The sequence below is a fragment of the Oncorhynchus mykiss genome, chromosome 13 (genome assembly GCF_013265735.2).
Source record: "Oncorhynchus mykiss isolate Arlee chromosome 13, USDA_OmykA_1.1, whole genome shotgun sequence".
NCBI classification, from domain to species: Eukaryota; Metazoa; Chordata; class Actinopteri; order Salmoniformes; family Salmonidae; genus Oncorhynchus; species Oncorhynchus mykiss.
In genome coordinates, this window is record NC_048577.1 from 43,440,592 (window position 1) to 43,456,859 (window position 16,268).

The 16,268-nt window shown below is 44.5% G+C and overlaps 1 protein-coding gene across 4 annotated transcripts in view; it reads left to right on the forward strand.

Annotated features, from left to right (window-relative positions):
* Nucleotides 1-16,268, forward strand: part of LOC110486468 (myosin-10) — a 74,991-nt gene that overhangs the window by 21,487 nt on the left and 37,236 nt on the right. For 2 of the 4 annotated variants that reach the window (XM_036941158.1, XM_036941156.1), the window contains exons 4-6: nucleotides 11,697-11,724; nucleotides 13,926-14,028; nucleotides 14,442-14,474. In XM_036941158.1, the coding sequence (XP_036797053.1) occupies nucleotides 11,697-11,724; nucleotides 13,926-14,028; nucleotides 14,442-14,474 (164 nt within the window). The remainder of the gene's footprint in view (nucleotides 1-11,696; nucleotides 11,725-13,925; nucleotides 14,029-14,441; nucleotides 14,475-16,268) is intronic. The other 2 variants (XM_036941157.1, XM_036941159.1) reach the window with 1 other exon arrangement.

A 16,268-nucleotide genomic window follows, 5' to 3' on the forward strand; every position in this document is an offset into this window, starting at 1 on the left:
GTGATGACTGTAGGCTGGGGCTCTGCCAGACTGGGCTCTCTGTAGGTAAGATGAATAACAGTCTGTTTTACAGGGGACTGCATTCTAAACAGCATGAGGTGCATCCGTGTTTAAATCAGTGATGGCTTTCTGTTGGGTTAGTGAATGGGTCCAAACAGGGATGAGCTGTATCAGACGTAGGGATTGGATCTGAACAGGGACTGTATCAGACGTAGGGATTGGATCTGAACAGGGACTGTATCAGACGTAGGGATTGGATCTGAACAGGGACTGTATCAGACGTAGGGATTGGATCTGAACAGGGACTGTATCAGGAGCAGGGTAGGGTGGCTCCCCCTCTCTATTGTGACTAGCCTAAACATTGAGAACATGAGTGTGTGTCTTCTGCTATTTTGGTGCTGCTGGATGTCTGTCGGGGCAATGGGCTTAGTGAACCAAAAGGAACATTGAATCTTGCTGTTGGTGTGTGTGTACAACACTGCTCAGAAACATAATTTCTAATGCACGTCCCTTGCATGGGTCTCTACTTTGTCTGACCCACCTAACCCTCCAGTGAACAGTAATACATCTGTACTCCTCCTTTGAAGTGAGACCATGACTTCTCATTCCACTCTCCTGTACCTCTATATCTCCTCTCAGAGCAGCTTGCGGTGAATTCAGTGGAATAGAGACATTGTATTCCAGTTTCCAATAAGCCCTAGGATGTTGACACCAGCAGCAGGGCTACATTAGAACCCCATGATGAGCCTCTGTTACTGCTGTTACACATTCACAGGTGTTTCTCATTTCACCCCGCATCAGAAGCATGTGGAAAATGTGCTTTGTGAGGTATGAGCAAAGTGTGTGTGTGTGAGGCCGTTACCCTCTGTGGGGGTCAACAGGCTTAGGTGTGGGAGGAAGGAAGCCTCGCTAGGTGTGAGGCAGGACAATGACTTCCTTCCTTTAATGTGCAGTCTCGCTCTCGCTCTCTCTCTCTAGTCCCACTGGTCACTTTACACAGCCTCCCTTCCCTGTCATATCCACTAGACAGGGAACAGTCCTTCTTTCTGACCCTTATTCCGTTCCTACCAATGATCTCAATTTCCACTGTAATTGAGTCAAACCAATAAAGTAGTCTCTCTCATAGGATCGGAAGCTATTTATTGTAGCTACAGTAGTTACTGTAGCTACAGTAGTTACACATTCCATTCCGGCCTACAATGCCACATCTAGAATGCCCTCATCTGTGTATCTGAGTTGACTGATGCCATCCTACCTTGCCCACTGCATGCCCAGGTCTGGTCCACCACGCTGCTCTCTATGCATTACTGTCAGTGGGTTTCCATGGCCTTGAAAGGTGCAGTCTACAGCTCCCCTCCCCCTCTGCCCCCTCACCTCTTCCCCTTTACCCCTACCAGTTGCTGTGGGCCAGGAAGCCTGGCCACCCTCTGTGACATCACAGGAATGTCCTCGCCCCAGGACCCCAGCGTTGATGGTGAGGGGAACCATGGGCATCCGAATTCCAACAGTCATAACTGATTACTGACTGCAGCCCACAATGCACTGCTAGCTGGCAGAACTGGAGGGTCTTCTTCTGATCTCACACTTCTCAGCTTTGTGTCAAACTGGTCTGAAAGTATCACTTTGTAGGTATTTTAATGAGACAAAACCTGGTAAAATACGTTTAAAAAAGGAGAAATATTACCCAGTCTCCATTACAACATTCATCAGGCTTGGCGAGCTCTTCATTACCGCCAGGATATATGACCAGAATCCCCCTCAGACCAAGGAAGAGTCATACTGTGTTGTTAATGCTTTAATGAACTGTGCATGTCGGCCTCTCTCTCTGGCCCAGTCCTCTCAGCAGCAGCACTCCACAGTGTTAGTGTGGGTTATCATAACAGCTCAGAAGCCCAGAGGTGACAGTTACACAGAGCAGGTACAGAGAGGACTAGCCAGATCTAATTGTGTGTTTACCAGTTCACCCGTCTGAGAATGTAGGCTGGTGTGTGTGTGTGTGTGTGTGTGGAGGGGGTATTGAGATTGGACTAGGCTCCCTGCGTCGCAGCATTGACAATACAGCAGTGAGAAACCCCAGACATGGCAGGGACCTCACTCTCTCTCACACAGACACTCAGTCTTTTGTTCCTCCGGCTTTAAGTACCCCTGGAATCCATCCTGACTGCTCTATATGAGTAAACAGGCCACAGCTCTTTCTATTGCTACTGCTGTAATGACCAGTCCTAGTAGATGATCCATGCCTCTGCTCTACTATGTCTGATGAGTGTCTGTGTGTGTGTGTGTGTACAGGGTGGGTAGGCCTGGGTAGTGCTATACCCTTTGAGTTATGGGGAATACTGGCCATCACTCAGGATTTCTGATGTGTGCAAAGTGGTAACCATGGCTCTAGAATTAGCACTGCGTTTGTTTCAGGTTTTATGACTTCTTTTATTAAGCTAATTTAGAGAGCAGGAAGAAGGATGTGGAAAAAGAGTGTAGTATCCAGTTGAAGTGGTGGTGAGGTGGTTTTGTCATACCAGCTCTCACCCTGTCTCCCCTAGTCTGTGATCATATTTCACTAACTACAGACCCCATGTCAGAATATAATAGAGGTCGACCGATTATGATTTTTCAACGGCGATACCGATTATTGGAGGACCAAAAAAGCAGATACCGATTTAATCGGCCAATTTTTTTTTTTTTTTTTTTTCTTTAAAAACATGTATTTGTAATAATGACAATTACAACAATACTGAATGAAAACTTATTTTAACTTAATATAATACATAAATAAAGTTAGCCTCAAATAAATAATGAAACATGTTTGGTTTAAATAATGCAAAGTGTTGGAGAAGAAAGTAAAAGTGCAATATGTGCAATGTAAGAAAGCTAACGTTCCTTGCTCAGAACATGAGAACATATGAAAGCTGGTGGTTCCTTTTAACATGAGTCTTCAATATTCCCAGGTAAGAAGTTTTAGGTTGTAGTTATTATAGGAATTATAGGACTATTTCCCTCCTATACCGTTTGTATTTCATTAACATTTGACTATTGGATGTTCTTATAGGCACTTTAGTATTGTCAGTGTAACAGTATAGCTTCCGTCCCTCTACTCGCTCCTCCCTGGGCTCGAACCAGGAACACAACGACAACAGCCACCCTCGAAGCAGCGTTACCCATGCAGAGCAAGGGAAACAACCACCCCAAGGCTCAGAGCGAGTGACAGTTTGAAACGCTATTAGCGCGCGCTAACTAGCCAAACATTTCACTTCGGTTACACCAGCCTCATCTCGAGAGTTGATAGGCTTGAAGTCATAAACAGCGCAATGCTTGACGCACAACGAAGAGCTGCTGGCAAAACGCACGAAAGTGCTGTTTGAATGAATGTTAACGTGCGTGCTTCTGCCTACCACCGCTCAGTCAGATACTTAGATACTTGTATGCTCAGTCAGATTATAGCAACGCAGGACACGCTAGGTAATATCTAGTAAAATCATCAACCATGTGTAGTTAACTAGTGATTATGATTGATTGTTTTTTATAAGATTTTAATGCTAGCTAGCAACTTACCTTGGCTTACTGCATTTGCGTAACAGGCAGTCAGTCTCCTTGTGGAGTGCAACGGTCGTTATTGCGTTGTATTAGTTAACTGTAATGTTGCAAGATTGGATCCCCCGAACTGACAAGGTGAAAATATGTCGTTCTGCCCTTGAACGTGGCAGTTAACCCACCGTTCCTAGGCCGTCATTGAAAATATGAATGTGTTCTTAACTGACTTGCCTAGTTAAATAAAGATTAAATAAAGGTGTAAAAATATATACTTTTTTAAATCGGTGTCCAAAAATACCGATTTCCGATTATGAAACTTGAAATCGGCCCTAATTAATCAGCCATTCCGATTAATCGGTCGACCTCTAGAATATAACCATTATTTTCTCTGCCTTTTTGACTTGTTTGAATTTGGAGTGGTCCAGCAGGAAGCGTGGAATGGAGTAGGCTACAATCCATACTTGGGCTTTACTGTACTTCTACGGTTAAAGATTAGGGAGGCTTGGACATGTTTTGGGGAGTAGATGGGAATGTTGAGAGATTAGGGGGCTAGTTGAGGGAGGAGGGGAGAGGTTGAGGGGGTAAAATGGGTGGCCTGGGGGGGGGGGGGGGTCTGGAATGTGTGGAATGAGTAGATTAATTTGTCGGATCCCCAGTCTGTCTCCTGCTGCGTGGCCCAGGGTGGAGATGAGGAGAGGGTTGTATGTCTATGTAGACCTAGATGTAGACCTATGTACACCTACGCAGACGACACCATTCTGTATACTTCTGGCCCTTCTTTGGACACTGTGTTAACTAACTTCCAGACGAGCTTCAATGCCATAGAACTCTCCTTCACTCATGCTGCCAAACATACCCTCGTAAAACTGACCATCCTACCGATCCTCGACTTCGGCGATGTCATTTACAAAATAGCTTCCAACACTCTACTCAACAAATTGGATGATGGTCTATCACAGTGCCATCCATTTTTGTCACCAAATCCCCATATACTACCCACCACTGTGACCTGTACGCTCTCGTTGGCTGGCCCTTGCTTCATATCTGTCGCCAAACCCACTGGCTCCAGGTCATCTATAAGTCTTTGCTAGGTAAAGCCCCGCCTTATCTCAGCTCACTGGTCACCATAGTAGCACCCACCCGTAGCACGTGCTCCAACAGGTATGTTTCACTGGTCACCCGAATGCCTTTCCTTCCAGTTCTCTGCTGCCAATGACTGGAACGAATTGCAAAAATCACTGAAGCTGGATACTCATATCTCCCTCACTAACTTTAAGCATCAGCTGTCAGAGCAGTTTACAGATCATTGCACCTGTACATAGCCTATCTGTAAATAGCCCACCCAACTACCTCATCCCCATATTGTTATTTATTTATTTATTTATTGCTCCTTTGCACCCAGTATCTCTACTTGCACATTCATTTTCTGCACATCTATCACTCCAGTGTTTAATTGCTAAATTGTAATTATTTCGAGACTATGTCCTCTTTATTGCCTTACCTCCCTAATCTTACTTCATTTGCACACACTGCATATAGATTATTCTATTGTATTATTGACTGTACGTTTATTTATTCCATGTGTAACTCTTGTGTTTTTTGTCTCACACTGCTTTGCTTTATCTTGGCCAGGTCGCAGTTGCATCTCTTTCATTCCCGTAGTTGTTGCATGCTGTGTGGATTAACAGACAACAAGGCCAAGGACATGTTTGTTTCTACCCAACCATTATCTGAACTGTTGTTTTTCGTTGGTAGGGGTATAGGTTCTCCCCTGGTTATAGTGAACTGTTCACTCTGAATTGATGGCAGGAGACTGAGATCAGCCTTCCTGAGCGTTCAGAAAGGGTTTTTCAGTAGTCCACAGCTTGATGAATGTATGGACTGATTTGACCCTGTCCTCTTGTTAGGCCCAGGATAATGGTGGCTTGTAACTTCATTGGGAGGAAACAAAAACTGTGCTGGAATTGCTGATTAATCGATCAAATCAAGGACCTGTGGGTCGCAAAAGAGCTTTTGTTTTATTTCTGAGTAATACTTTGGCTCTGTGCCATGGCTGCAGAGGGAGAGAAGGACTCTGTCAGAGGACGGAGAGAATAAGAGATGAGAGCAACAGTCGGGAGAGAGATGAGCCAATAGAGTGTGAAATTGGTAGAACAATTTTCATTGGTCCCGTCCTGGGTATGTGAAACTGGTACTCTAGGAAACAGCCAGGGATCGAGCATATATGGGCAGAACAGATGGATTCAGTCAGACAGCCCTCTGTGCATGGGAACAAGAGAGACAAAGTCAATGGTTTGATCAATATTTGGTGGCTGTTCAGAATGGAGGAGCTACTGGCTCACTTCACCAGGCAATGGGTTTGGATCAGTTAGTTGATTGATATGAATGTATGGAGCCAATAGATTTCTCTTTCATATGATAATATAATTATTAGCCCTATAGTGAGTATAATAACACAATGCATACTAAATGAATGATTTTGTGGTAGGTATAAAGTATCTATCCTATGTAATAAAGATTACTTTCCCCATTCACATAATGACCTTTAGCTAGCATGCTTTCTGAGAACATGGAGATCATATGAGCCATGTATTACAGAATGACTTCAGCTTATTGGGTGTCTGGCTCTGTGCTCTGATTGTGAAATGCCTTTTTATAAATGGCCCACAGAGACGGGTAATTGAAGTCAATATCAGATTTATTTATTTATTTGGCTTTAGAAGAGAATTAAAGATGATAAATGACCGTTTGAATGCCTAACCCTTCGTCATTGGAGAGGGAGTAAGGCAGGTGTCAAGGAGAGAATATTAGAACAAGAGAAAACAGGAAGTAGGTAGAGACCAGCATACCATTTTATATCAGTGACTGGATCGACGAATCAATGGCTGAGGTCATAATTATCGCTGACTACCGACGTTCAGCTGCCATTTTGAAAAACGCGATTGGTCTCTGATGTGAATCATATTCTGATCATGTATATCTGAGTTGATGTAGCTCGGTGTTGGGTGCTTCGATTCAAATCGATCACAGCTACAATGTCTGGTTGAAAATCAACAGGACGTGGATGATAACCATCTGAGTTTCATAGAAAGTTATTCTCATGAAAACCCAGTGAAAAGCTCTGTCACGGAGAGGGAGAGTAATCAAACTGGAGCTCTGGAGTCTGGTGTGTCGTCAGGAACCTGGCCACTTCTACTCAGCAACCCATCGATCATCCCTCCTGTTTTACTATTCTCATCAGACGCATGCAAGTAGAAACAGACCGTGAGTCTCTGGGAGGAAAAAAGAGCACCACCGGTCAGAGAAATCGGAGCGCTGAACAATATGGTCATTTATCAGTGCGACTAGTCGCCAGCAGCAGTTCACACTATAGTGACATAACAAAAGGTCGTGCCTATAACACCTGGTAGACATTCAGGTAGCCAGTCAGTTCTCTGATGAAAGGTGACCGACATGAACTATTTATCATTCCAACCATCATTTGAGTTTAAAGATGATCATCCGTAGAGTTATATTTGTTCCTGGGACTCATTGTTCAAATCTGTCCCGGATCTGTGGGCTTAATAAAACCATGTAAGCTCAAATATAATATGGGCTTGGGCTGGGGAGCAATGTACCCATGACGCAGGGTCTAGCAGTGACAGCTGCCCTCTGTGGCTGTCCAATCTGTTAGTCAGAGGGACATGGGGCTGGTAAGGTAAACACAGTGACCTTAAAGGGTATCCAATGGTGACCTTCAGTGTGGCTGAGTCACCCACAGGCCTCCACAGGCCCCCTCATACTGACAACACCTCATACCATGGGCCACCAGGGTGAGTCTGAATGGAGCTGAGGCACAATGAGCTTTTAGGGAGTGAGGACAGAGCTATGACAGAGACACAGAGGGAGGGGGTTGCTATAGGACCAGACTTGTAACCAACACATACTAGCTCGTGTCCCTCTGATCCCTTTTGAGAATGCTCTGTTTAATCTATAACCATCCACTGTGGCTGTCACGATGTCAGTTTTCAGCGTTTGCGACATGCCTTTCTCTTCTAAAAATTGCAGTGGATTCATTAGCTATTCATGATGCACATGCACACAAAGAATCAGTGTGTCCTCAGTTCACCCCTTTCCCACTCTCTCCCTGGCTCAAAGCATCGCCCCCAGGGTGGGTAGATTTAGGGGCGTCAGGCAGGCTGCTGGTTCAGCAGACAGTGTAGGGGATACGCTCTGCTGGCGACAGAGACCACTCACAGCGTGGTTGTTTGTAATGCCGGGGCTACACAGACATAAAGTTGGCTTGTCACATTAAAATATCAGTGTAACCTACAGCAGAGGGGCTGTGAAATCCAACCCCTTCAGAGATTGGGGAGCACAGCAATACTGGTTAGATATAGATGGAGGTGGTAAGAGGTGTTGGTATTAGTGGAGAGGTCATTCCTCCCATTGATATTAATGTTCAGGAATTCAAGGTACAATTGAAGTCGGAAGTTTACATACACCTTAGCCAAATACATTTTAACTCACAATTCTTGACATTTAATCCTAGTAAAAATTCCCTGTCTTAGGTCAGTTAGAATCACCACTTTATTTAAAGAATGTGAAATGTCAGAATAATAGTAGAGAGTGATTTGATTTCAGCTTTTATTTCTTTCATCACATTCCCAGTGGGTCAGAAGTTTGCATACACACTTAATTAGTATTTGGTAGTATTGTCTTTACATTGTTTAACTTAGGGCAAACGTTTCGGGTAACCTTCCACAATAATTTGGGTGAATTTTGGCCCATTCCTCCTGACAGAGCTGGTGTAACTGAGTCAGGTTTGTAGGCCTCCTTTGCTCACACACGCTTTTTCAGTTCTGCCCACAAATTTTCTATGGGATTGAGGTCAGGGCTTTGTTTTGCCACAACTTTGGAAGTATTCTTGGGTCATTGTCCATTTGGAAGACCCATTTGCGACCAAGCTTTAACTTCCTGACTGATGTCTTGAGATGTTGCTTCAACATATCCACATAATTTTCCTGCAACATGATGCCATATATTTTGTGAAGTGCACCAATCCCTCCTGCAGCAAAGCACCCCCACAACATGATGCTGCCACCCCTGTGCTTCACGGTTGGGATGGTGTTCTTCAGCTTGCAAGCATCCCCTTTTTCCTCCAAACATAACATTGGTCATTATGGCCAAAGTTATATTTGTTTCATCAGACCAGAGGACATTTCTCAAAAAATTACTATTTGTCCCCATGTGCATTTGCAAACCGTAGTCTGTCTTTTTTATGGCGGTTTTGGAGCTGAGGCTTCTTCCTTGCTGAGCGGCCTTTCAGGTTATGTCGATATAGGACTCATTTTACTGTGGATATAGATACGTTTGTACCTGTTTCCTTCAGCATCTTCACAAGGTCCTTTGCTGTTGTACTGGGATTGATTTGCACTTTTCACACCAAAGTGCGTTCATCTCCAGGAGACAGAATGCGTCTCCTTCCTGAGCGGTATGACGGCTGCGTGGTCCCATGGTGTTTATACTTGCGTACTATTGTTTGTACAGATGAACGTGGTACCTTCAGGCATTTGGAAATTGCTTCCAAGGATGAACCAGACTTGTGGAGGTCTACAATTTTTTTTTCTGAAGTCTTAGCTGATTTCTTTTGATTTTCCCATGATGTACAAAGAGGCACTCAGTTTGAAGGTAAGCCTTAAAATACATCCACAGGTACACCTCCAATTGACTCAAATTATGTCAATTAGCCTTTCAGAAGCTTCTAAAGCCATGACATCATTTTATGGAATTTTCCAACCTGTTTGAATGCCCAGTCAACTTAGTGTATGTACTTCTGACCCACTGGAATTGTGATACAGTGAATTATAAGTAAAATAATCTGTCTGTAAACAATTGTTGGAGAAATGACTGAAAAAACTATGGTTTGTTAAAAATACATTTTTGGAGTGGTTGAAAAACAAATTTTAATGACTCCAACCGAAGTGTATGTAAACTTCCAACTTCAACTGTACGTTTGGAGGATTTCCACAGGAAATGAAACAACCTCTGTATAATAACTCAAGGCGAGACCCAGAGGCAGACGGTTGGAGTCTTAGATGTTCAATAATCAAAAAGGTGTAGGCAAGAGAAAGGTTGTGGACGGGCAAAAGGTCAAAACCAGATCAGAGTCCAGGAGGTACAGAGAGGCAGACAGGTTTGAGGTCAAGGCAGGCAGAATGGTCAGGCAGGCGGGTACAGAGTCCAGAAACAGGCAAGGGACAAAACCGGGAGGACTAGAAGAAGGAGAAAGAGCAAATGCAGGAGAATGGGGAAAAACTGCTGGTTGACTTGGACATACAAGATGAACTGGCACAGAGAGACAGGAAACACAGGGGTAAATACACTGGTACAGAGAGACAGGAAACACAGGGGTAAATACACTGGGGAAAACGAGCGACACCTGGAGGTGGTGGAGACAATAATGAGGACAGGTGAAACGAATCAGGGTGTGACACTGTCTATCTTCCACAGGAATGTTGAGGACTCCGTCCTTACAGCTTCAGAATGTTGTCTGCATTTTAGGAGAAAAGGTTATCCAAACACAGAGGGGCCTCCGTGGCTATGATGTTTGTCCACATTACAAGATGTTTCCATCTGGACTCAAATAGCTTCCTACCCAGAGACCCTCATTGTGTTGACTCCGTGTGTTATATCCCTCCGGATGATATACCTTCTGGTGTCACTGTGTCATGTCAGCTATGTCACCTATCCCCAAATAACTTTGTGATTTCATTTCCCATACATTCTGGGGTTGAGAGAGTGCCTGTCACATCATTCCGACAGGTCCTGTTCCATTACATTTTTGGGGCTGATAGCCACTCAGAAATACTGGCATGCCTCCACAACACCCACTAAAGAGCTTCATCAGAGTCAATCTATGGAGTTGAGTTACTGTGTGTCCAGTCCACAGAGCAGGTTCTTGTTAGAGGAGATGGTGAATAGATGCTGAGTCAGAGGGGGTGAATAATGAGAGGCAAAAGGAGAATCACGAGGAGAGCAGCTGCAGCAGGTATTTCTCTGGCATTTCTCTATTTCTCTGGCAGAGCCCTGATCTATCTAGAATCTGTCTCTATCTATGCTTCTAACCCAGGTCCTGGAGAGCTACCCTCCTGTAGGCTTTTACTACAACCCCAGTTGTAACCTCGTTGATTCAGCTTTTCAACCAGCTAATTATTAGAATCAGGTGCGCTTGATTAGGGTTGGAGCAAAAACCTGGACGCGGGCTCTCCAGGAACAGGGTTGGAACAGGGCCTTTGGTCTAATGCTTTAATATTTCATCATTTATGCCCGCTGAATTCATATTCATTAATAAATATGCCTGTTTAATTTTGTCTGGCTTGCCGTTCCAAATGAAATGGAATATTGATTTAATTTAGTAGCCCCCAATTGTAGCTAGCTAGGGATCTTATCATACCGCCGTTGGCAGAATAAAAGGTCATGGAAACACTATTATGCACAAGTTTCAGAGCACCTGTATATCCAGCTACATCTGAGACTTAGGCCCAGTACTCTTTAACCTCATCCGTTGCCTGCGTTTACTGGATTAAACACTTGCCTTGCAGCGTGGAGAAAGACGCTTGCCAAGTTGGCGGCTTTCATCTGGGTTTCCCTGTAACTGGGTGTTCAACTTTAGTAGTTATGTCGTATTGAATATCTTGTTTTTCAATATATGGATGAAATTAGGGCATGATTTGATAATATCAAGCACCTCCTCAACCACAGAGCCAGGGTGTCAGAGCAGTCCTCTGTGGATCCTAGGATTTGTAGTCTACATGGCTGCCCTCAGAGTTTAGGACTAGGCATGTCCAATCTGCTATGGATCGAAATCTCTTTTGAAATCTCTTTTGAAATGAAAGACGTGTTAAGATCTGACCCTGACCCTGATGGTTATGACTGTCTCTCATACAGCTAGAGTCTTTATGAATGGGCTGTAAGGCTGATCTGATCACACTCCTCAGTGTCTGCTGGGGCAGAACAGGACCACACTGTCACTGCAGGCCAGGGGACTCCTGTTGACATAAACACTGCATGGGGGGGTGTTCATTTCTTGTCTGGATGTCATGAAATGGCCCGTGTGTGTGTGCGCACTATCTGTAGTGGAATAGGCTGATTCTGACTCCGTCTTTTTGGTTTTTTTCCCCCCACAGATCGTGAAGACCAATCAATCCTTTGCACGTGAGTATCCTACTACTCTGTTGGGATCATTTCTCTAGACATCCTTTCCACTCACATTTCAATGAAACATTTTACATGATTGAAAACAGCTTGCTTTTCAAATCAAATTGTATTTGTCACATGCGCCGAATACAACAGGTGTAGACCTTACTTTACCGTACCAAGCCCTTAACCGACAATGCAGTTCAAGAAATAGAGTAAAGACAATATTTCCTCAATAAACTAAAGTATAAAATAAAAAGTAACACAATAAGATTACATTTCAATAACGAGGCTATAATACAGGGGGTACCGGTACCGAGTCAATGTGCAGGGGTACAGGTTAGTCGACGTAATCAAATGGTGGTAATGACATTGACTAAATTTAACATATCAAAAAATGTGTTATGTGTATGTTTCAGTGTTCCACATCAGAGGTGTATTATCAGCCCAATCCTTTATCTAAACTGCATCATGCTAATGCACCTGATGACGCCTGATGATGTTCTCAGAGGCCTCTTCTCTGCTCCGTCAGTATGCTAGCTGTCCTGCTCCTGAAACATTACCTCATTAAACTGCCCAGTAAGGAAAACAGATCGCCTCAGCCTGCCAAGTCCTGCTCTGACACCATCTCTCCAAGAGGACTCAGAGGGTAGAGGTTGTTTTTTTAAGGTGGGCCGATTCCAGAGGAGATTTAGTGGCTTTATGAGCTGGAAAAGTAACCTGTCTGGCGCTGAGACTGATGTGGCTGCACCTTCAGTAGGGTCTCAGTGACGTGCCCCCTCTTTTCCTTGAGTTCACTTTTGGAGATTTCCTCCATGCAGAGTTGCACCCCAATCACTCCTTTCAGATTTACAGTCGAGCTCTTAGACTCGGGGAAGAAGGCAGAACAAGCCTACAGTATGTGGGAGTGAAGTGAGCAGCATTAGCATCTGTTAGTTGCTGCTGGTTTTCAGTTATGGACTAGATCTAAAAAGCTTTATGATGTAGTTATGTAACTAAGTTGGCCTTTGAGAAACTTTGTGCGAGTTCTTGAGTGCTATATGCCAATGATCTCATTTAGACCCTCCCATTATCACAGAAATAAGCACACCAATCTTACATCATCTTATAAAGTTGTCATGTCCAATCAGAAACCTACTCTGTTGTACTATCTGAGAGAGAATCCAGTCTTCCTGTCATTGAAAACCAGTGAGGACTGGTTTACATGACAGTCCACATGATGATTAAGTAATTTGGTTTACAGAACAGGAAGTGATCCACTGGGCCACAGACCTGTGGAATCTCTCACCTTAAGAGTGTGACACACTGATGCAAGAGTCACAGGCCTCACACACTGATGATCTGGCTACCTTGTGCTTGAACAAGAAGAGTGACTAATTCAGAAAGTCAGTCTGCTTGGAATGAAGAAAAGTATGTCCCATGCCCAAATCTGATGTTGTCATTTCAACCTAAAACATCTCACTGTTCTCACAATTGTAATGTGACATCAAATGAATCTGAAATGGCATTTGATTAACATATATTACACTATACCCCCATATCACCCATATACAAAGTGTAGAGGAGGAGACTCACATTGAGTTGCACTCTGGCCATTTATCCATTAAGCCAGCATTCTGTGTGGAGAGCTAATAGCTGGCTATGGTAAAGCCACGGGTATGTGGCTGTGTGCTGGTTCTGGAGGGGAGTGAGAGTTGGGTCCTGGCGGACGTCCCTGTCATTAGAGCCAGGCCAAAAGCAGAGCCTAGAAACCCTGGAGACCTGCCCACCCAACCACAGGACCCTGGAGTTCAAATCAGACAGAGCAGAGCAGGCAAAACAAACAACAGTATCAGACTCTCTAGTCTATAGTATGTCCCAGGGCTGAGCAGAGCCACCCCATCTGACATGATGAGCCTATGGGCTGGGCTGGGTCGTTTATGTGTTTTGACTGTACTTGGTTGAGATTATATGTGGAAGCCTTCCAGGAAGCTTGGCTCTGTCTGGCAACTAAAGGCACAGTTATAACAGTAGACAAAGGGTTATATAAGTATTTGCTGGAAGTGTTCAACAGTGCTGAAATGTTATTTATTTTATGAGGCCTGCTTGGTAGTAGACTAGACCAGTTTCTTTGCTCTCCCTCATCCCTCCACCCCACCCCCCTCTCTCTCTCCCCATCCTCTCTTCCTCCTCTGTCTAATCTGATATGTATTGGTCCTGTCTGTCTCCTCCTCACACAGAGGCGAGTCGGGTGCCGGCAAGACAGAAAACACCAAAAAGGTCATCCAGTACCTGGCCCACGTCGCCTCGTCACACAAAGGACGCAAAGACCACAACATTCCTGTGAGTGTTACCATTCCCTACTTCCCTGTTCCCTTCCTGAACTCCTCCTGTTAAACCCTCCAATGTGTCCATGCTGGATCCAAAGGCAGAGGCTTTACCACAGTGTGTACTCAACTTGCTTCTAAACAATGTGTTCTAGTTTAATGACCACTGATGCTAATGGCTAACGCAGCTCCTCCAGTAGAGTCTAATCAGTTTGTTGTTGTGTACCGCCTGAACCTGAACGGTCTCCGCTCCAGCTCTGTGGTGCTCAGTGCCACTCTGTCAGAGCCTAATGTTAGCAGGATAATGTTAGCAGGATAATGTTAGCAGGATAATGTTAGCCACCAGTAGGTTCACTGCTTATGGCTTGTGTTTGACATAAGCACCTCCAGGTCTAACCCTTCCCTTTGTTTATTACCTGAAACAAACAGCCCGAATCCCCTAAAGCGTTGAACAAGCTCCAGGCAAGTGTTTCCCCACTTTCTAAAACACTTGTGCTCCGTTTGGATGTTTTTGCATGCCCTTCCCGAAATCAAACTGTACTGGCTGGTATATGTGGTATTTGTTTGTGCTGGCAAAACGTTTAAGTCTGCTATCAAACCGACAGACTTGCATTACATTGTGTTTTATCAGTTGTTTTAGGTTTATTTTAAGGAAATGCCCAACAGTGTCAACATACAGTAAGCCTTAAAAAGGGAAACAAATATTTTGTCATTTGAAACACAGTGGCTGTTAATTTGCAGTGACCTTACAATAACTAACCCCATATGCATGTGCTTTTTGTGGTTAGGTTCTACTCATATTTATCTTTGTTATTCCCACTTTGAATGTCCATGGCAATGAGGGGATTTGGTGTGAACTGTGAAATCACATCAGACTGTGGCTCTCCAAACCCTCTTCCACAACAGCCCTCTAATATCTCAACCATTCTCCTTTATTCATGCTAGCTTTTCATTTGATTTAGCTCAGAAAGCCTTTGGCATAGCTTCAAATACCTTTCATGCACGGTTAATGCCCACGGCCACACGAATACGGTTTGTGTCCATAATAACACCTGACTGCTCATTCACACACCGTGGATTCCTGTCCTACAGTACAGTCTGTGAGTAGCTGTTGCTTTTGATTGTTCCTAATCAATAAGCACATGTTGGGTCAGTGATGTGGGAATGCTTTGACCTTCCCATCTCCATCGCGATCCTCACCTGGACATCTTGGGGAATGAAATGAAGCTACTATTGTCTCTCTGCTGCATAACATGGGCATGCTTCAGTAACAATGGAGTTACTCACCTGGGACTAATACACCGTGCAGAATGTTTCAGCTTGATTCATGATCCACTGTTCCCCCACAGAGACTTCTAACATTACATCATTCTTTCCAACTGAATACTCCACTGTGCATACTTCTGAGTATAACTGAGATACAGTATTTACTGGCCCTCATTGTCCCCCCACTCAGTTTGCCCAGGAGCTATTTTTCTTTCCCAAAGCCTTTTTTCCCCCTCAGTAAAGCTATGCTTTGCTGAAGCAGATGCTGCTATGATTAAACACCCCGGTTTTACACTCACCCAGGTTGTGTATATGTACTACACAGTGTTGATGTGTGGCGATATCCTGGCTGTAACTCTGTACCTGGGTCCCTGTGCCAGAATACACCAGTCCACTACAGCTCACTGCTCTCCCACACCACGCTGCCTCTGTGTCCAGTTAGGATCCCTATGAGCACGGGCCAGAGGAATGTGGAGCGAGGGGATGATGGGAGGGAGGAGAGGGGAGGCTGGGGTCAAAGTAGCAGATCTGATAGAACAGTGGGCCCCAGACACCCAGTAGCCAGGAACTTGGGGCTTTTTTTGTGGGGCAGAGCAGTGGAAGTATTGCATTGATCTGATACAATGTGTGTGCATTAGGGAGGTAGGGAGGTATTGTGCAGTGTAGTAGGTAAAGGATAAGAGAGGGAGTGATATGTCCACATCACCCTTCCCTATCGTCCAGCCATCAGGAGAGAGCAGTTTGACTGGAGCAGCTCTCTGACTCTGATCCAGACAGTGGGAGGAGGAACTCAATACCCCCATGTGATCTGTACAGTTTAGATCTGATTTCCACCCTGAGTTGAAATCCTGAAAGAAAAATAGTCCTCACGTCCTGTTCTGCCCCGCCAGGCACCCCGACTCCAGTCTCATTCCTGGAAATGATTTATATGTGGAGTCATTGGGGCGAATTAAACACAAGCTACCCCGATGATGCTCCCATCTCTTACAT